We start from the raw sequence: 21,217 nt of genomic DNA, 5'->3' as shown, positions 1-21,217 counted from the left end.
CTGCCCTACTACATGTGTTTTCCAACACCAATTACAATTAACCCTGGGCAGGGACGGCGCCAGAGAATTTTTAATACAGGTGCTGAGGAGGTGCTAGATCATTGACAGGGGGAGCTGCGCAATTATACATAAATACTATTAATAAAGAAGCAGTACTTCTCTTGAGTGGTTTTTATTCAGATGAATAATCATTGGATTCAGGTCAAAAGTCTATCACTTGAACTGGTTTCATCACTTAAGACACTCAAAGGCAGCAGCTTGGCATACTGGGACATGGAAAGGATTAAACATTTAGACTTTTTGTTTGTCCTTTTTCATCAATGTCCTCAAAAAGCAGTCTGCAGAGCTACTGTGTCTGTGGGGTGACTGTCTGTCTCTGGAGGGCTGGCAGGCAGGGGCAAGCAGGGCCTGCAGACAGGCAGGCAGGGCAGGCCAGCTGAATGAAGCTGTCCAGTTAGAGAGGGATAGTCCAGCAAGGGGTCTGTGATGCTCTCAGCATTCTCTGTTGTTGCTCTCACCATCCTCTATTGAACAATGTTGAGCAGGACTCTGCATGACCCTCCAGACCTGTAAAAGTGAAGAAAGGATCCATGTCAGTTCAGTTGTGAAAAACGAAGCTTTTTCCATCTACACTTGACAAACTACAGTTTTGACTGTGAAATGCAGTGGCATTACTTGAACTTGAATCCAAATGTGTTGACCTGATGGAGACCCATGCAAAGTCACTCAAAACACGGGTTAGATTCCAGGTTCTGGCAAGAGTATTTAGCTGTAAACTCTTCAATATATACACATCTGACAAAAGACCAGGGGGGTATTCGTCGTAGCTTGCTAAGCGGTTTAGCGAGCTAATTTTCAGGCCAAGATAAAAACGCCCCTCTTTTTGGTTCGTGGAAGCAACTTTCGATAAATCACCATAGTAACATATCAATTAGCACTAACCTGCTCCAGAGCAGGCTAACGTAAGTGTAGCTGGATAAGCTTGCCACACCCCCGGAAAATAACATGGCAGCTCCCTTTTTGAGAGACCCAGTTGACCAAGGAGCTATATTTTAGTTCGATTAGCTTTCCATACCAATAGAGTTCTTCGCGATTGCCAAGATCCTTTATTTCACACGGATGAGTTCTTGTTTGAGCGATATCGATTCAGCGGACAAGGACTCATTTATTTGCAAGACCTTCTCGGGCCGTACATTGCAAATATCACACGCCGCAGCAAGCTTTATGCTTTATTATGAGCTTATGCTGCTGTATGTGAATATGTAACGCTATGTTTTAGGAAATGTCTTGTCTTATCTGTTGTGCCTGTGCTTTTTATATGTTTCACTGTGGGAGAGTGGGAAACGTCATATCGATTCCTTTTTATGTCTTGACATGTGAAGAAATTGACAATAAAGCTACTTGAAACTTTAACTGTGCTTCAGACTGCATAGCCTTGAGTTTTTTTGCGTCAGGTAGGCTATAGGCTACATTTTATTTTTACTTGGCGCTTAACCAGCTGATGAATCAATTCATCATATTCCCATGTCCCAGTCAATGACATCAAAGAGGGATTTACACATAGGCCTACATGCATATACACATATATAGTACATGATATAAGCTCAGTAGCCTACATATATCCTCATAAGTGTCTATGAATTCGTATCAATTAGATACTCTTTGGCCTTGTTTTTATCTAGCCTACTTATTCTGAGAGTTGAGATCATTATTTTTGCTTGCAAGATCTCATTCGATTATTAATTTCCATTAAGCCTACTGCCAGCAGGCACATTTAAAGAAATGTGATCTGATTGGGGTAATGAGGCACTTAAGATGAGCCTATACATTTCCCCAAAACCTTCGCATTTATAGCTTATCGGCAATTTTTTGCCAAGCTGCTTGTCTTGCTCTGGCAGCGGCGGTGTTTGACTTAGCCATGATAATATGCTTATTGTCTTCGTAGAGACTCATTATAATAGTTTGCTCGGATGGCGAGAATATCACCGCTCTCTCTTTCGTCTTTTCCGCCATCATACCATTAGAAAATCACGGTTTTGGTGATCAACCTTTCCTGCCTTTTGAAGTAGGACGTGCACGTGCAATTTCCTTGATAAGTTTAGCCTGATTGAAATTAACCACATGATTTGGATGCGGATCAGCCGTTGACGAACCGATATTTGCTGTTCTCACTCATCTCGCTAATGTTAACGGGCTAAAGGGACAATTGATTAACTTAGCTTCAACCCTTACGACGAACGGGGCCCTGCTCGACCTTTGCCTGTAAACAGTGATTCTGACTGTCAGAGACCTTTTAAATAGCCTGACTTACTGAAATTGGCAAAACTACCTGGCTAACGTAGGTCGCTTTCTCAGGGCATATGACGAATGAAACAGGCTCGCCTTGAAAAATCAGATATACTGGCTATCTTTAGCAGGCCCTTGTCTACAATAAGACATTTTTGGAGTAGAATTGAGTGAAATACAAAATTGTTTAAACACTGCCAGTGGGCGAGCCGAGTCTGACTCTGAGGATAACGTCAAAACAATGTACCCCCGGGACGCAGTATCACTCCAATTGCAAGTCCACAAATCACAAAAATAATCGGAGCATCTGGCTAAAAGCACAATTCCCACATGCTTTTCCTTAATCGCCGTTGATGGAACCCCCCCCCCCCATCAATTTCCAATCCTAATAATAAAACTAACAATAACAGTAGGGTTCTCCTACCGGAGAAACCCTAATAAATATATCTGCAAGCAGCAATAAGGTTGCCAAGCAGTCAAATGACACAGAAAACATTTTAGACATCCTCAGAAGAGGGTTACGAGTACATGCAGCAAGTTTGGTGTGAATACATCAAAGATTTGCTGAGGTACGACCCAACTTCCTGTTTGCCAGCTTAGCTGTACATTTTAATTGGCTGTACCAGACGAACGGTTTCGAAAATAAAGAAACCATGTGAGGACTTTTGTGATAATTTGAGTGAGGGTTGCTCTGACGATGATCTGTGCCAATTCTAGGGAAGATTGGACAAAGATTGTAGGAGGATTAGCGAAAAAACATGTTTCCCTAAAATTTAAAATGACGTAAAATCTATATAACCGGAAATTGTGTTAAACCAGTCTTGATCCAGGGAATCCAACGGTACTTCATTTTTGAAAATCGGCTATTCAGTTCAAAAGTTACGCGTGTAATCACACGTCCAACTTTGACACGTTGGTGGCGCTAGAGTTCTCTAATGGGAGACATGAATCTTGGTCTAAATAAAGAAGGGACGATGGAGAAATCCTAATAATTCTAACAATAACAATAGGTTTCCTCCTTGCGTTTTTTTACAATCGCTATGACAATTTTTTCAATACTTCTAACAAGTTTCCTAAACTCTTAGAAGTTCAGGCATTTAACATTTGTGTTTATTCTATGCATTTTGTGTCAAAGCAACAATAAATGTGTTAATGGTATAGCCAATACAGACGGATGTTGTGCTAACTGTGTCAAGAGTTTAGGAAACTTGTTAAAAGTATTGAAAAAATTGTCATAGCAATTGTAAAATACTGTATTTATATAGGCCTAGCACAATTCATACACAATGGAAATTCAAAGTGCTTCACAAATGAGCAGAAGTGTAAGTGTACTGTGTATTTATTAAAACTAAAAAAAGAATGTGTAAAATAATGAAAATTATTAGTTGGAAAATTATAAAGGAGAGAAATAATCAATTTTAAATTAGAACGGACGAAAACGGTATCACTACTTATTTTGCGCAAACATGTCAGCTCTCAATTGTGCGTAAGAGTGCTCTTGGGTGTGCGTAAATTCTGTTTTTACCTAAGAACAATTCCCAAATAAGAAAACATTGGTGAATGCCAGAATCTTCGTGAAAACTGCGTAAGTGGGGTTTAAGAAAAAATTTGTTCATAAGAACATTTGGTGAATGAGGCCCAATGCCCATACATGTTCTGTACTGCTTACATTATGTGACATGCAAGCTGTAACAGATCCAGCAGTGACTTTTGGTGGCAAGATGTTCCCTGACACCTTCTCACCCATGGTGTCAGTAGACCTAGTAAACCCGGTGAAACAAAGTATTTTTTCACATTCAGGATTCATGTCAATGGGCCTCATTCACCAAATGTTCTTAAGAATCCCACTTCTTAAATCCCACTTACGCAGTTTTCACGAAGATTCTGGCATTCACCAATGTTTTCTTATTTGGGATTTGTTCTTGGGTAAGAACAGAATTTACGCACACCCAAGAGCACTCTTACACACTTCTTACCTGTACAACATCCGGAAGATCAGGAGATACCTGTCTGAGCATTCCACCCAGCTGCTAGTCCAAGCACTTGTCCTCTCAAAGTTGGACTACTGCAACTCGCTGCTCGCCGGTCTCCTAGCATGCGCACCCCAAAATTCAGAAAGCAGTGGCCCGTCTGGTCTTCAATATACCCAGACGCTCCCATGTTACCCCGCTCCTCATCTCCCTCCACTGGCTTCCCATCACGGCCCGTATCAGATTCAAGACTCTGGTACTGACCTTCCGAGCGGTGAACGGGACTGCACCCGACTACATCAAGTCTCTCCTCCAGCCTTACCCCCCCCCCGCCACCTACTGTCTTCTTCTGACAACCGTCTGGTGGTCCCACCGCTCAAGAGCGCCCGGTCCCAACACAAGCTCTTCTCCTGTCTGGCCCCCCAATGGTGGAATCAACTCCCCACCTCCACCAGGGACACTGACTGTCTCCCCACCTTCTAGAAAAGGCTCAAGACGCACTTGTTCCGGGAGTACAACGGCACTTCGGAATGCTTGGCTGGACCTGATGTTAATTTCCTCCAGGATCAAAATGACTCATATTGAGAGACTTGTTGCTCTTGTTGGTTAGTTGTAACGGTTTTAAATTCTTGTACTCGCTGTGAAATATTTTACTGTTGATTGTTTTTCTACAGGTACACTCTTGCACTTTTTGAGTTTCATGTTGTTTAATTGTAACTTGTTTAACTGCATGCTCATATGGTTCTTCCCCTTGGCACTTATTTGTTTTTTCACAATGTATGCTTCATGTTTTGGCTGCTCGCAATGTTTGGGGCTATCTCGTAGTTATGATCAGTGATCTATACTCTTTTGTAAAGCTCTCTCTTGGAAGTCGCTTTGGATAAAAGCGTCTGCTAAATGCATAAATGTAAATGTACTTGTTTGAGAGCTGACATGTTTGCACAAAATAAGTAGTTATACTGTTTTCGTCCATTCTAATTTAAAATTGAATATTTCTCTCCTTTATAATTTTGCAATTAATAATTTTCATTATTTTACACATAATTATGTTTTAATAAATACACACTACACTTACACTTCAGCTCATTTGTAAAGTACTTTGAATTGCCATTGTGTATAAATTGTGCTAGGCCTTCCATTCACATCAATTATGTTAATGGGGAACCTTCCCATCCAATAATAAGTGACTTATCACAGTATTTATAGGCCCAAAGTAGGCTTACATTTACATTTATTCATTTAGCAGACACTTTTATCCAAAGCGACTTCCAAGAGAGAGCTTTACAAAGTGCATAGGTCACTGATATTCCGCACACTAGGACAACATCACCCAATGGCGTATTTATTGCTGCAGCAAAATGTTGCAGATTGTGCCCTGAGAAGGAAACACATCTTCCGTGACCATACCGATTTATTTGCAGAGAGTGACGAGTAGGCTACCTGTTGGGACGCTTTAGGCTACCAAGAGCAGTCCTCATGGATATTTGTAACAGTCAACTGTCTTCTAGGCTATGCAGGGCTCTCAAGTTTTGAAGACAGTGACATTTCCCCTCCCCCAGCCCCCCCCCTCTCAAAATTAATTAATTAATTGCTTTTTACCTGACATCTTTGAAAGGCAGCAATGATTATATCCTGGCCATGGATGCATTAATGATAAAGTATGACATGATTTTAGAAGTGATTATCTTGTAATTTATAACCTTGGGAACAAAAGAGAAATCATTCTCTTCCCTTGTGTTACAGACTTAAAGCCTCATTTACTAACATTGCGACCGCAGCTTAATCTGCGCCTTTGCCCAACCGCAAATAGCGCACGGTGTATTTCCGCATTTTGCGTGGTATTTATCAAACCAGGTCCTCGTCGGGAAATCAGTGCCTTACTCCGTCCTTTAGTGTTAATTAGCGTGAAGTTAAAAGACGGGAGAAATCGCCTGCATTTTACTGCCACCAGGCCCGTAACGGAAACACATGAGGCCCCCCCCCCCGCAGAATAAGCCTGAGAGGCCCCCCACCACCACCACATATGTAACGGATAATGTAATACAAATACCGACGGGACGAACAGGACCCTGACGCGATCAACTGAACTTTTTGGAACATTCTGAAGAGCCGTGTAATAAATGCAAGATATCAAAACTCAAGCTTGTCTTGTGAGGGAAATTTATTCAATAAGAAAAAAACGCTCAAACGGTTTGCAGGTGAATAGCCTACACGTGCGCGTCTTTTAGCAAATCTATGTGCAAAGTCATTTACCACACTCTTTACATCTAAACTGCGCGTACATTCATTTTCTATGCTAAGGATGGCCAGACCTGACAGCCTCTCTTGTGACATGGAGCTTCTGAGATATGTTTTGATCAGTTTCAGCTTGGAAAATGACCCTTCAGTGCTTGCGACAGTCACGGGTATTGTCAGAAATAATTTGATGGCAGTGGCTACATCAGGCACACTTGATAGTATGGAGTTGTGTTTTATTATTAGCGTGTTCGCTAAATCATAAGTGGAGCCATTTTTTGTCGTGTGAATCTTAGAAAGCAATGACTGTACGTTTTACACGATCATAATATGTATATAACTGAAATACAATGACTTATTGTAACTTTTATTATGTTTTTTGTATGTTTAAATAGTCAAACGCAATCGCTGCAACTGCACGATACTACTGTCGCATACGTTATCATGTTTGCTAATAATGTCAGTTATGTAATATATTTTCTAATTAAGCACTTTTTTTACTTTCTCTTTTTTTTGTAGTTTCACTCCATTTCAATGTTGTCAGCTTGATAGGAAGTCAATAAAGGAGCAAGGCTAATTTTCCTGGCTCTTGGAAAGGAGGCTATGTTAACGCTAGGAAGCACAACACAGACAGAGCAGTACAGCTGTCAAGTATAGGCTAACGTTAGCTACGTGGTACAGTAATGTTAGCTATAGCAAACGGTACAATACCTGTCTCTTCTGGCAGATGAGTGCATCCTTCACCGGCTGGTCGAAAAAGAAATTTGTAATTTTGGGAAGTTTGGCATTTAATTCAGAAATGTTCTGTTTTGAATGCCGCTTTTGGGCACCGCTTTTAAATGTGTGTTTCATTTTTCCTACGCTACGCTACAGTTAGCTACCTATTTGCAGCGGGCTCGCCGGTCTGTGTGATCATCTGACCTACTTCGTCATGTCACTTACCTAGCTAACAAAGAAAGCACAATTAAATATACTTTCCTTTATTTTTATATCAACTCTAGAAACACAGACAAGACAATAATACATCCCATGTAATTCAAATTGGATAAAAAAAAAACGGGGGGCCCCCCATCCCTGTAATCTTTACGGGCCTGACTGCCACCTTGGGTGATAAGAGGGAAAGAAAAAGAAGGTTCAGCGAACAGGAGATAGAAATATTGGTTCACGAAGTTACAGCTAACATAAACATGTTACAAGGAAGAAATACACCTCTCCTCCCATCTCTTTGCGGCACACGCCCACTTTCCCTTATACTCTCCCAGCAGCAGTAATCTGCGTTTTTACTCAAGTGCGCTGCCTTTGTAAATACGGTTTTATGTCTTTACCCGCTATTGTACGCCTGAAATGGGCGCAATCCTGTTAGTAAATGAGGCCCTTAATGTCATAACATATCATAAAGCAGGCTCTTAACCTTGTCTGCACTTTAACAGCACCCATTAGTCTGCTGGAAAAAAAGCCTTGCAACCATGGATATAATCCATTTTTAACTGCAAAACAAACAGGCAACATTCCCTCTTAGAATGGAGAGTTGAAATATGGGGGTCCCAACGTAAACTGTGAGCATATAGTGACAAAGAAAATCAGAAAATAAGTCCTGACATAAATAAATACTAAAATCTTGTCATTGTGAAAACAACCATTTTGATGAGTTGTCATGTTCGATTTTCATCAACATGATTAGCTCAATTTTTTTTGCAATCAAATAACACGTTTAGCTTCACATCTATTTCAGTCTCTTTTTACCCTCATTTGAAATAGATATATCGTGTTATATACTTCACTCTTGCCTCTATTCCTCTGTCTTTTTCTCACTCTCTTTCTTTCTCCACAGGTCTCCACAGAATGGAGCGAGAATGAACAGAGAGTGGCTGAAAGAAAAGCATGAACTGGAGGTTTATTGAGGTAATCTGCTTCCTGTTTATATGGGACCATATAACAGTTCAGTCTTCCCGCCAAGACCCGTTGGCAGCAGAGCAACATGTCACCAAGCAATTTGATTGGCTCATCTCTGACCGCGGACCTTTCCACCACTCTCGGACTTACCTCTCCTTCATGGAAAGATTCCGCCAAGGATTTACAACCCGATATAAAATTTATAGGTGAGTTAGCTTTCAATCATGGCATGGTTTTTAAGGTACTTCGTAATTTTATTTTCCCTTTCTGTATTTAGCAAGTGACTGCTGAAGGGGTGAACTGTGTAAAACATTTAATGTGCGTAAGCATTTCCAAATGCAGTCGTCGACTCTGCCGTCACTTTCAAAAAGGTGTGATGGTTTTTTTACCTGTTAAATAAGCAAATCATTATTTAAGACGTAATTGTTTTGTGCAATCTCCTACATTCACAAATTCATTGACACTTAAATCAGGTAATTAATATCCCACAGCCAATGAAAACACAACACAGTAGCAACGGCTTTTGGTTTCCTGTTGCTACGCTGTGTCTGTAAAATCTTGCTTTGGGGGTCAATATGGCATACATTGCTTTGTTTGGCTATGCAGTGACTACTAGAAGCTGTATGAAACTTAAGTATAATATCAGTGTTCTAAAGTTTTATCAAAAGTTTGGCGTGACATTCACAAACCTGTCAACGTTTGTGTAACGTTTGTGATGTTTTCTGATTGACAACTATCATCTTAGTATGCCTGTTCCTCGTCCATTAACCCTATTGCTGCCTTCGGGTCACATGACCCAAAGGTTCATAACGAACCATCGTTGTGTTTACCCAATTTTACCCAATACAAAAACAAATTAAAATAATTTTATTTTAACCTTTGCAATGTGGGGGATCTGAGACAGCCCAACGGTTAAAAGAAAATGCTTCACTTTGTCTTTGTATGCGGTAAATGTGTCGCAATACGACGGTGGGTCACAATGACTGATGGGTCAGAATGACCCGAAGATAACACAAGGGTTAATTGTATATAGCGGGAAAAGTTATCCCTTATTTCTCAGCGTGATAAATGGTTGAAATACGTGAGAAATACAAGGTGTTGCGTGAAAGTGTGAGAAATGCGTGAGACTTGAGAGCCCTGCTGATATTACAGTTTTTTTCAACTGCTTACACACAATCCTTACTTGTTACACAATTTCAGAAACCTGACACTCAAACACCAGAAGCACACATCAAATCTGCAAAACCATATGCATATTTGTGGCCTTTGACTCAGTTTTCAATTTCATGAAACACTTTTTGCAAAACACAACACACAATTCTCCACGTAACACACAAAATTCTAACAGGAAGCATCTTTATTTCCTTTTTCAAACACAACCAATCAAAATGCCACACTAATTCATCAGTGCCTCACACTAACTCCTCACATGTGCAAACACTCATTCCTTTACTCAACACCAACCAATCATGGCTTTAGAATAGGCCTATAAATAGCCTAATTTGAGTTGAATGTGGTGGGTATAATTTGAACCTTTACTGTAGAAATGATAACAGGTATGTAACAATCTACTGTAATGTACACATGTTGTAATGTACACATAATATCTGTTTCAGCACAACACACGGTATACTATACATACATATATTTTAGCACCCATGCATCCATTGACTGCAGTGCACTATATGATTGGTCAGAGTCTGGTGGATTACTGTATCATACTGTGCAACAGTACAGTGACTGTAAGAAGACATTCTGACAATATTGTAGAAAATAGTATGTATTACTGTATGCTACAGTTCATGGCACACACACACCATTCCATAATCACCTTTTTCAAAATTAGGTTTGGTTCCTACTACACTCTTTCTTTCGTACTGTGTAATACTGTATTCACAACCACAAATGCTAGTTTTTGCGATAGACTAATGCGTTCTGCAGAGAAGGGAGACTGGGTTTTGGAATGGAAGGGAGAAAACAGGACAGAGTAACACGGCAGATATCGCTATTTATTTATTTTTCGACTATGTAGTTAAGGCGGCAGGCGTGTGTTGTGTTGGCGGGCGCCTTAACTGAAAAGTGCTGCAGGAAACCCTGAAATATAATGCTTTGAAATTTAAACTGAATCAACATATCCCACACTGTACTCCTCTAGGAGTATAGGCTGGGGGGTTGACTTTTTCTCTCCTCTCCTCATGTTTCTGCTGAAATTTTCAAGGGGGCACCGATAATGGCTGCCTCGGTCAGTATCTTTCGGCCAAAGTAAATTCCTTGTCTGTGCAAACTTTCATGGCGAATAAAAACCCATTCTGATTCTGAAAATTCTGTTTACAGTTTTTTACAATTGCTAAAACACTAAACCCCATTCTCTGAATCAAGTGTTCAGTGAACTAAACCAATTTGTCAAATCAGACACTCTTTTGGCAAAACTCTAAACATATTCTCATTCACGAAACACATTTTGCACTGTGATGCACTTGTGCTGCAAAATGGTAAACACAGGCGGCAAATAGTAAACACAACTACAACACAGTTGTCATCTGTAAAACACAATGACTCAAAATTGTTCACACTTTATTCTAATGGTGGTCTGGGACAATGTCAGCCTTCACCGTGGTGTCCGTATACAAGAAACGTATAGTCCGTATAGTTCAAAACCAACCAGCATTTTTTACTGTAAATGTTTGCCAGTACATGTCCACCATACAGCCCTTTTGTCAACCAAATTGAGTTTTTCTCTGTGTGGCGGTGAACGTAACCCATATACCAGGGTAAATCTCCTACAGGCAATGGAATTTGCCTGTGGTGACATACAGTTAGGTCCATAAATATTTGGACATTGACACCATTTTCATCATTTTGGCTCTGTATACCACCACAATGGATTTGAAATGAAACAATCAAGATGTGCTTTAAGTGCAGACTTTCAGCTTTAATTTCAGGGTATTTACATCCAAATCAGGTGAACAGTGTAGGAATTACAACACATTTGATATGTGGCCCCCCCTTTTTAAGGGACCAAAAGTAATTGGACAATTGGCTGCTCAGCTGTTCCATGGCCAGGTGTATGTTATTCCTTCATAAAGGGAGTTCGTTATTTCATTGACAAGGAGCAGATAAAAGGTCTAGAGTTCATTTCAAGTATGGTATTTGTGTTTGGAATCTGTTGCTGTCAACTCTCAATATGAAGTCCAAAGAGCTGTCACCATCAGTGAAGCAAGCCATCGTTAGGCTGAAAAATCAAAACAAACCTATCAGAGAGATAGCAAAAACATTAGGTGTGGCCAAATCAACTGTTTGGTACATTCTTAAAAAGAAAGAACGCACTGGTGAGCTCAGCAACACCAAAAGACCCGGAAGACCACGGAAAACAACTGTGGTGGATGACAGAAGAATTCCTTCCCTGGTGAAGAAAAACCCCTTCACAACAGTTGGCCAGATCAAGAACACTCTCCAGGAGGTAGGCGTATCTGTGTCAAAGTCAACAATTAAGAGAAGACTTCACCAGAGTAAATACAGAGGGTTCACCACAAGATGTAAACCATTGGTGAGTCTCAAAAACAGGAAGACCAGATTAGAGTTTGACAAAAAACATCTAAAAGAGCCTGTACAGTTCTGGAACAACATTCTATGGACAGATGAGACCAAGATCAACTTGTACCAGAATGATGGGAAGAGAAGAGTATGGAGAAGGGAAGGAACTGCTCATGATCCAAAGCATACCACCTCATCAGTGAAGCATGGTGGAGGTAGTGTTATGGCGTGGGCATGTATGGTTGCCAATGGAACTGGTTCCCTTGTATTTATCGATGATGTGACTGCTGACAAAAGCAGTAGGATGAATTCTGAAGTGTTTCGGGCAATATTATCTGCTCAGATTCAGCCAAATGCTTCAGAACTCATAGGACGGCGCTTCACAGTGCAGATGGACAATGACCCGAAGCATACTGCGAAAGCAACCAAAGAGTTTTTTAAGGCAAAGAAGTGGAATGTTCTGCAATGGCCAAGTCAATCACCTGACCTAAATCCAATTGAGCATGCATTTCACTTGCTAAAGACAAAACTGAAGGGAAAATGCCCCAAGAACAAGCATCAACTGAAGACAGTTGCAGTAGAGGCCTGGCAGAGCATCAGCAGGGACGAAACCCAGCGTCTGGTGATGTCTATGGGTTCCAGACTTCAGGCTGTCATTGACTGCAAAGGATTTGCAACCAAGTATTAAAAGTGACAATTAGATTTATGATTATGTTAGTTTGTCCAATTATTTTTGGTCCCTTAAAAAGGGGGGGGGGGCACATATAAAATGTGTTGTAATTCCTACACCGTTCACCTGATTTGGATGTATATACCCTGAAATTAAAGCTGAAAGTCTGCACTTAAAGCACATCTTGATTGTTTCATTTCGAATCCATTGTGGTGGTATACAGAGCCAAAATGATAAATTGTGTCGATGTCCAAATATTTATGGACCTGACTGTAGGTGTGGAGTCTTGGGCTGGATCCAGCACATCAGGGTTTTTTTTACCCCGTTTCTCTTTGTTCTTTGATGACAGTACTAAGTTGTGATGATTACTTTAATATTTTCAAATCAAATCCAATTTACAGTATTTGTATAGCCCTTTTTACAAGCAATGGCACAGAGGGCTTTACATACGCCCATAAAACTGCCCCTCAACCGACCTCAACCCTCAAGGAAGACAAGGAAAAAAAAAAAAATCACTTGAAGGGAAAAAATGGAAGAAACCTTGGGAGGAGCAATTCAGTGAGGGATCCCCTCCTCCAGAGACGGTTGGTGAAAGAGAGGTGCAGAGCACAAGCTAAACATAGTCATACATCAGGAAACTGTCAATGGGTGTTGAAACACCAAAATCCAGTGTTTCAAAATCCAAAATAGTTTGGTTGACTGTTTCAAGAAATGTGTTTTAGCAATCGTGAAAAACTGCTAACTCAAAGCCACTCATTTGGGGATCTGACTACAAGAGCACCAATTCCCAAAAAATAAATTCCAGTGCACATGCTGAAATATAACTATAACGATTATTGGTCTGATATCAGCCGTACATCATCGTTGTAGTGTTTGACAGTAGGAATTAAACAGTTACATAGCTAGCTACTCTCCAACTATTAGCTACTCTCCCTTTGTATAATAATAAGAACTAGATTTCTAATTTCTGGGGAAAATGGGTCAGTTTTTTACTGCCATTTTTACAACTGATATTTCTGTATGTATTTATAAAGATGACATAGATTTAAAAGCATACATTTGTTGCAACGTTGTCATCGGCCGTTGGCACCGGCAAGTTCACTGGTAGCGATCATTGTCAATAACAATGCTAAATGCAACCATTTGGTCTCAGAGCCCTGCATGGAGAAGCTGACCCTGGTAAATTGTACTACTACTAGACTACTGCTGTGTTTGTCTTGGTAGCGATTGCGTTGCTTGAATTCATTTCAACATTCCATTAGCGGTTTAGCATAGCCGCGGGAACATATTTCATCAGGGGAACGCTGTGGGGGCTTAATGTTGCGGGGCGGTGTCGCGGTGGTGTATTTTCAAGTCATATCATTTTTCATTATTGTGCTGTTAGCAGGGGATGCTGCAGCACCCCTAGTTCCCGCGGCCATGCGGTTTAGGCTGAAATTAATTATTTTCATGAACAGATTGACAAAGTTTAGGCTGTGGCAATGAAGTTCAGGTTAGTAGTCAGATAGTTTCACCTATTGAAAGACTTTTGATCTAAGTAAGGGGAGTGCCTAACATGTTCTGTTGCCGTTTGACTTCCTAAACAGCTGTGTAGATGTTTTTGTAGTGTCTCGCGTAGGCTACAGCGTTGCAGTGAGCAACACTGGTTTGAAACCACAGGTAATGATAATTTCACCAACAAATCGTTTACTTGTAATGTAATGTCATAATAAATCCTACAACGAAAATGTATTTGTGAGGAATGTTTATAACGATAAACAGATGCAACAATTGAAAACAGATGCATCATAGACCACTGTAGTATGTGTTGCCCGGGCAACAGAGGCTAATGTCATGATGCTAATGCTTCAGTGAAATAGTAGACTACCGTTTCCAAAAGTAGATGTGGGCCTACTTCCTTAATAATATCAGCTAATATTGTACATTACATTTCACAATTGTGTTTCACATCACAAAGTAAAATGAGTAAATAGTTATCACCCTGGCCTCTTTGCTTGTGGCGTTTCTGCAGCTTCCTTGCAGTAAAGCTATAGTTAGCCTAGCTATCCCCCAAGTTAACAGATGCAAAACGAATGTTCTGCTACAGGTAGTCACATGTGTTTTTGTGACTTTGGTAACGACTGTGGCTAGCAAGTTAGCCACCGTTAGCTTCACTTTTCTCCACTAAAACGTAATTTGAACTTAAACCATCCAACGTAAATAAAAATACAACCAACGCAATTGCTACCAAGGCAAACCTTTTGACACCGCCGTTGTGTATGTAGTACAAATATTGAGGGATCCTTAGGGGCTCGAAAATAAACAATAATAATAATATATATGTGAGAGAACAAAGGTAGTGCTCTTGCCAAAGGCAAGCACACCCAAATATAGCTGCAAGCAGCGATGCAGGTTCCTCCGCAAAATGGCAAAATATTATAAACATGTACACTGTCGAAGATCGAGAGTTGGACAACAAGAGAGCAAAACTACTTCATGTTTGGCCAAAACAGACTGAATGGGGATTTGAACTCATGAGGTTACAAGTCAGTCTCTCTATCCTCTCTGCTACACACCAGCTGTTGAGATTGTAGGAATAGAAAGGGCAGACTATTAGCTTTGGTCAGCTTTGGGACAAAGGTTAAGAAACGGTTGACATTTCAAGGTGAAATTGCATGAAATTGTGCATGGTATTTCAGAATGATGTCATCCTGTTTAGCTAAACGGATAATCAAAATTAGGACAGGCCAAAAGATAAGGGCTGGATTCCAACATACTACCTTATACTTTACAGGTACCTTATCCCAGCCCATTGAGCTATTCTCAGTGTTGAATATTGTCATGTTCAGTTACTGTATAAAAAAGTAAGGTGTTTCTTCTGTGGTAAGCGTTGTTAGATTCAGCCAAAGTTGAAACTGCTTGTACATTTCCTATAAAAACGGGACAACGGGATGACTGGGTTGCTGCTGTAAAGAATAACTTACTCATAGTTTTTTTTAGTTCCATAACTTGTCATTGAAGGGAATTTCAAATCATGCCTAGTGGGGATGTGTCCTGGCTTAGGTTACTGAAATGAATTTGTGCGACAGGCAAGGGATCCACCTGAGCTATCAATTTACTTCATTAGAGATAACCATCAGAGTTATCTCTACCATGCATAGACTACAAGTAGCTAGCTACTGTGGTGAACCTGGCTTGTTTTGCAGTGGTTTACACAGTCTCGCTAAACAGATGATCGGTGTGTTGTGATGGGCTCAAATAAACATGCATTGCTATGTTTTACATAGCGTGTAGATGCGGAGGATTGATCGGAAGACTAGAAACCGTTTTGTCAGAATAAAAAATAAAAACTATGCCTCTGACTGGTTTTGAACCTACAACTCTTTGCTTACCAGCACAACATCTCAGCCAATTGAGCCATTCCTAGACATGGATTACACAAAGTTCAGTAACTGGATCATAAAAAAAGCTGTTTCTTCAATGGCGAGCATTGTCAGATTTGGTCCAAGTTCAAACATCTGTAATTCAGTCATATTTTGACATATCAAGGGGAAACTTTGCATGGTACTTCAGGGGCGTGTCACCTTAAAGCCTATTAGGTTTGAACCATCCTTCAAAAATACATTTGATTTAGTGAAACAAACATATTGAGGCAATGTGGACATTTACATAAATACACCCCTTTCAGCCATTTTGGATTGGATTCAATTGTCTTAAGTTTTTAACCTGTTTAAATACGTCAATGATACATATCTGTACAAAATTTCAAGTCAATTAGAACTTTGGTTCAAGAGAAGAGGAATTTAAGGTTTTCCAAAATTATCACTGTACAGGAAAATCCATCATGGCGGACCGTATGGGTCCTTGAGGCTTTTTTGCTCCTCATGAAAAATGAGGCATGCACACCAAGTTTCAGAAGAATTGGAGCAATGGGGTGGAAATGCCATCACTTTGAAAATTGAACTTTTGGGCGTGGCCTGTGGCGCCCCCTATGGTCCGATGTGACCCATATTTGGTGTGGGGGTACCCACTTGGATGTAGTATCAATGTGCCAAATTAGAAAATTTATGGCCAGGGACTTTTTGAGATATTGGGGCGTAAGAAGAAAAATAAGAATACTAACAAAAACAATAGGTTCCCTCCTACCGGAGGAACCCTAATAATAAGAAGAATACTAACAAAATCAATAGGTTCCCTCCTACCGGAGGAACCCTAATAATAAGAAGAATACTAACAAAAACAATAGGTTCCCTCCTACTGGAGGAAACCTAATAATACCAACAATTACAATAGGGTTCCTCCTGACGGAGGAATCCTATTAAGAAACTTTGCCTTCACATAATAAAATTGTAAACAGAAATAACCATTATAGGCCTAGCCTATATACTGTTTAAAATTGTAAACAAAGACCACCATAGTCATAAATTGCAAACAGAAATATATTATGCCTAGCCCATCTATGGTGTTTCATTGTATTATCAACGTGTAAACAAAGAAGTTGACCATTATATTCACAATTGTACTACTTATAGCATGAACATCTTCATAGCTTTTCAAGCTTCAAAAACAAAACATTCTGCAGTGTTCCAATATTAAATAAAAAGGATACATAAAACTAAAGCACTGAGCACAACATGGCATTTCCTGAATGTGCAAAACATAACAAACATTAGTCACGTTTGGGGACCGCTAGGTTTTTGTGCAAGAAAACCAGTAGATCTACATGCTTTGATTTGAGAGTGGATCTTTTTGCAGTGACCACATCTCCTGCAGTGGAGAAAACACGCTCTGCTGATACACCTGTAGCGGGGTTTGCTCGTTTAAAGATAGAAATACTTAATTTATCATAAAGTCTCGGGGCACCACCCTAATATTGGTTTAGGACATTAGGGAATCCTATGTTTAATATGTAATAATCAGTCTCATTAGGAATGAATTCGTTCTAAGTGTAGAGCCAATCGTAACATCAGTGAACACGCACGTCAAAATATCTTTATAATGAATTTATTAAAGTAAGGTAAACATATCTTATGAACAAGTTGGATTATGGGTTTGATATGAGAGATTGGTTTCAATGAACAGAATGAAATGGTCTAACTTAAAGAAAGACAGAAATTGTACAGTCAATGATTACATCCTTACAAATCATAAACAGAGCTCACGCCAATGCCATGTCGAGGAGGAAAGAGCGTTAGCTATAGTTACGTTTGATCAGGGGTTGATCAATGATGTTGAGGGCGGTTTGCGCCAAAGGTCCATTTGAAGAATCTGAAGTCACAGCGCGGCTGCGCTGGGTCATGTGACTGAGTCTGCGGGATCTCAGTGAAGTCGCATTTGGAATTGCGTTTTTGGTTCTTCTGTTGAAACGTCCAGATAGTGACGTGTTCACTATGAAGTTGAATCTCAGGAGAAGCTTGGCGACGTCCTTTGGAACGCCAATCCTGATGGCGTTCATGCCATGGTCGGTTTTGCTGGAGTCCGAGATTGATGGTCATCTTAGGGCTTTATACAGTTCGAGAGAGGACCCGTCTGGGGTCAGATGTGGATTGGGGGAAGCTGGGTTCTCAACTCCCCCCTCCTTCCTTCACACCTACCAAAGGTGTGATCTGATCTCTGGCTGGTTCATTCGATGGTTCAAATATTGTTCTGGACATCTTGGTACAGTTACAAAATATAGTTGAATGATTGTTTTATTATGATAGCTTCGTGTAGATACCAAGAATGACGTGGTTATCTTTCAGGAAGAAGGAGTTGTTACTAGAATCAAGATTTCAGTGAACACAACATTAAAACAAAGTAACAAACATAACACAAATATCCCTCTCATAATTCTCCACCTTGTACTGTTGTGGTAAAGGTGAAGTTTCAAGAACAAAAGTTCTGATCAAGGTATGTTCTATGTTCAAATCGCCGCCGAAACGGATAGCAAATGGTCGCTGGAGACGTGTTGTGTAAATCAGGCCCTTTGAAGCTTGCAAGCTAGCAGGAGGGCTGATTAGGTAGATTGGGGAGGTCCCCCCCCCCAATTCTATGGTTCCTTTGCATCGGCGTTCGGTGGGTAATCAGCATACTGAGGGTGTCACAAGGGCTGATTAGGTTGTTGGCTCTGTGTGGTCTGGCGGACCTCACTACACACTGTGGCAGGGATACACAAGTATTACTTTGCCAGCTGAGCGAGGAGGGGAAACATGAGCTTTTGTACCTACCTCCAGTTTAAGGGGCCTCGGAATCAGAGGCAGGGGTGAGGCTTTTTCGGTATTTGTTCATTTCCTCCTCAGCCATGGCATAGGGGGTCTTTGGTGCTGCTCTACCCTCAGTATCACTGAAAGACTGTCCCAGCAAACTCACAAGCAGCGATGAGGCCTTTTTTGGGGGGGAGCAGGGGGGGTGCAGCCTTCTATTGGTGTGTCTTCTCTTGGCAGAGTTGGCACCCTTGTCAGAAGAAGCTCATTCTTTGTTGGATAGGAAAACAATTTAAAACAGAAAAAAGGCATTAACTTAACAGATAGTGTATTCAGTCGGTGCAACAGCTCACATTTACTGTTCTTATGATATTCATTTTAATTACTATTTTATTAATGTAATACACATGTTGAAATTACCTCTACAACAGCTCACACATGTATATTGTTTTTAATCAATCTTAAGACTTTTACTGTTCTTATGATATTAAATTATTATTTTATACATTTAATAAACATGATCAAATTACCTCCAAGGATGCTGCCTCCTCAGTCAATCCATTGTACACATCAAATCTCACCTCCTCTGTCAGGAAAGGCAACCCCTTAAAGCGTGGATCCAGTGCTGAAGCTGTATGAAGCATCTTCTTCTCTGCGACATTTTTGTACCTCTTCATTAGGTCTGTCCTGACAGCGTTTTTTATCTCACGAACCATGGGTGAGTCATGGGTTTCAGTCATGTTTTGAAGGAGTTGTGTCATGACAGGGGTGACAAGAGACACTGTTGGATTGGCCTCTTCAGACATTAAAGTAGTTGCATCCTTCATTGCTTTTAAGGACCTGACGGTGTCCTCGGAGTTTGACACGTCGGTTTCATTTAGGGTGAAGAGATCTGCCTCTCCCTTACGTATGTCTGGAGATAGCAAGGTGGCACAAATCGCAGGTTGCTGTTCTAGGAATCTTTCGACCATATCGTACAAAATGTTCCACCGTGTCACAACATCATTCAGCAACTTTTGCTTTTTCAAGCACAGGCATTTCTGATTTTTCTTCAGTTTGTGGCTCGCTGTAGAGCTGTGATGGAAGAATGTTGCGATACATCGTATTCTCGCCAGAAGCCTGGCGAGCGAGGTCACATTGAGAGCCCGCTGGGATGGGATATTGAGTGTATGCGTGAAACATCTTACATGCGGAAATTTCCCAACTTGTGCTGCGATGACCATGTTTGAAGCATTGTCTGACATGAGCACTACATCTTTCTCAGTAATCTGCCATTCTTGCAAAACTTTGGACAACAGCTCCGCCAAATGTGCACCTCTGTGGAATTCGTAGAGGGCTCTTGTCTGCAGTACATGGGACACCATCTGCCAGTCCTTATTTATATAATGTGCTGTCACGGTAACAAATGATTCGGTTGCCACCGAAGTCCAGGAATCACATGTTATGGCAATTCTTGTTGCCTTGCTCATGGAAGCGATCATCTGGGCTTTGGTGTCGTTGTAAAGACCAGGCACCACTTGTTCTGAAAAGGTGGTACGCGATGGGATCTTGTACCGCGTCTCAAGCATCCTCACCAAATACTGAGATCCCTAATTTTCCACGATGGAATAAGGTTGTAAACCTTTTGCTATGAAGACTCCCATGGACTGGGTTATTCTCGTTCCTCGCTCAGAGTTTGGTGGTATTGAACACAGAGTCTCATTAACCCTCGTGCTGCCTTCGGGTCACATGACCCAAAGGTTCATAACGAACCATCGTTGTGTTTACCCAATTTTACCCAATACAAAAACAAATACAAATAATTTTCTTTTAACCATTCCAATGTGGGGGGTCTGAGACAGCCCGACAGTTAAAAGAAAATGCTTCACTTTGTTTTTGTATGAGGTAAATTTGTCGCAATACGACGGTGGGTCACAATGACTGATGGGTCAGAATGACCCGAAGATAACACAAGGGTTAATCCTCTGAGTCGCTGGCCCAGGGTTAGCATTTTCCGGTGTTGCTAATATCTCAGGATGGAAACGGCCTACGTGATTTCTTAAGTTGGTAGTGTTACATTACATTTATGCATTTAGCAGACGCTTTTATCCAAAGCGACTTCCAAGAGAGAGCTTTACAAAAGAGCATAGGTCACTGATCATAACAACGAGATAGCCCCAAACATTGCGAGCAGCCAAAACATGAAGCATACATGGTGGAAAACCAAATAAGTGCCAAAGGGAAGAACCATAAGAGCATGCAGTTAAACAAGTTACAATTGAACAACATGAAACTCCCCACAAGAGTGCAAGAGTGTACCTGTAGAAAAAACAATGTTCCTCAAAAGTTTTATTTTGGTGTGACAGGCTTTGCATATGGCATGTGACTTATCTAGTTTGTGCTTCCCAGCATGTTGGTAAAATCCGAAATGCTTCCATATATCAGCTTTTAAAACGCTTGGAGCGTTTTTAAGGACGATCTCACAGCCA

At 40.7% G+C, this 21,217-nt stretch overlaps 1 protein-coding gene across 1 annotated transcript in view; it reads left to right on the top strand.

Annotated features, from left to right (window-relative positions):
* The window catches only part of brinp1 (bone morphogenetic protein/retinoic acid inducible neural-specific 1), a 250,264-nt gene that overhangs the window by 63,117 nt on the left and 165,930 nt on the right, over positions 1–21,217 (top strand). The window contains exon 2 of the mRNA XM_062484686.1: positions 8,323–8,590. Within this exon, the coding sequence (XP_062340670.1) occupies positions 8,373–8,590 (218 nt within the window). The 5' untranslated portion in view covers positions 8,323–8,372. The remainder of the gene's footprint in view (positions 1–8,322; positions 8,591–21,217) is intronic.

This window comes from Osmerus eperlanus, chromosome 18 (genome assembly GCF_963692335.1).
Source record: "Osmerus eperlanus chromosome 18, fOsmEpe2.1, whole genome shotgun sequence".
In the NCBI taxonomy this organism is placed as follows: domain Eukaryota; kingdom Metazoa; phylum Chordata; class Actinopteri; order Osmeriformes; family Osmeridae; genus Osmerus; species Osmerus eperlanus.
This window is presented reverse-complemented; position numbering and strand designations above follow the sequence as displayed.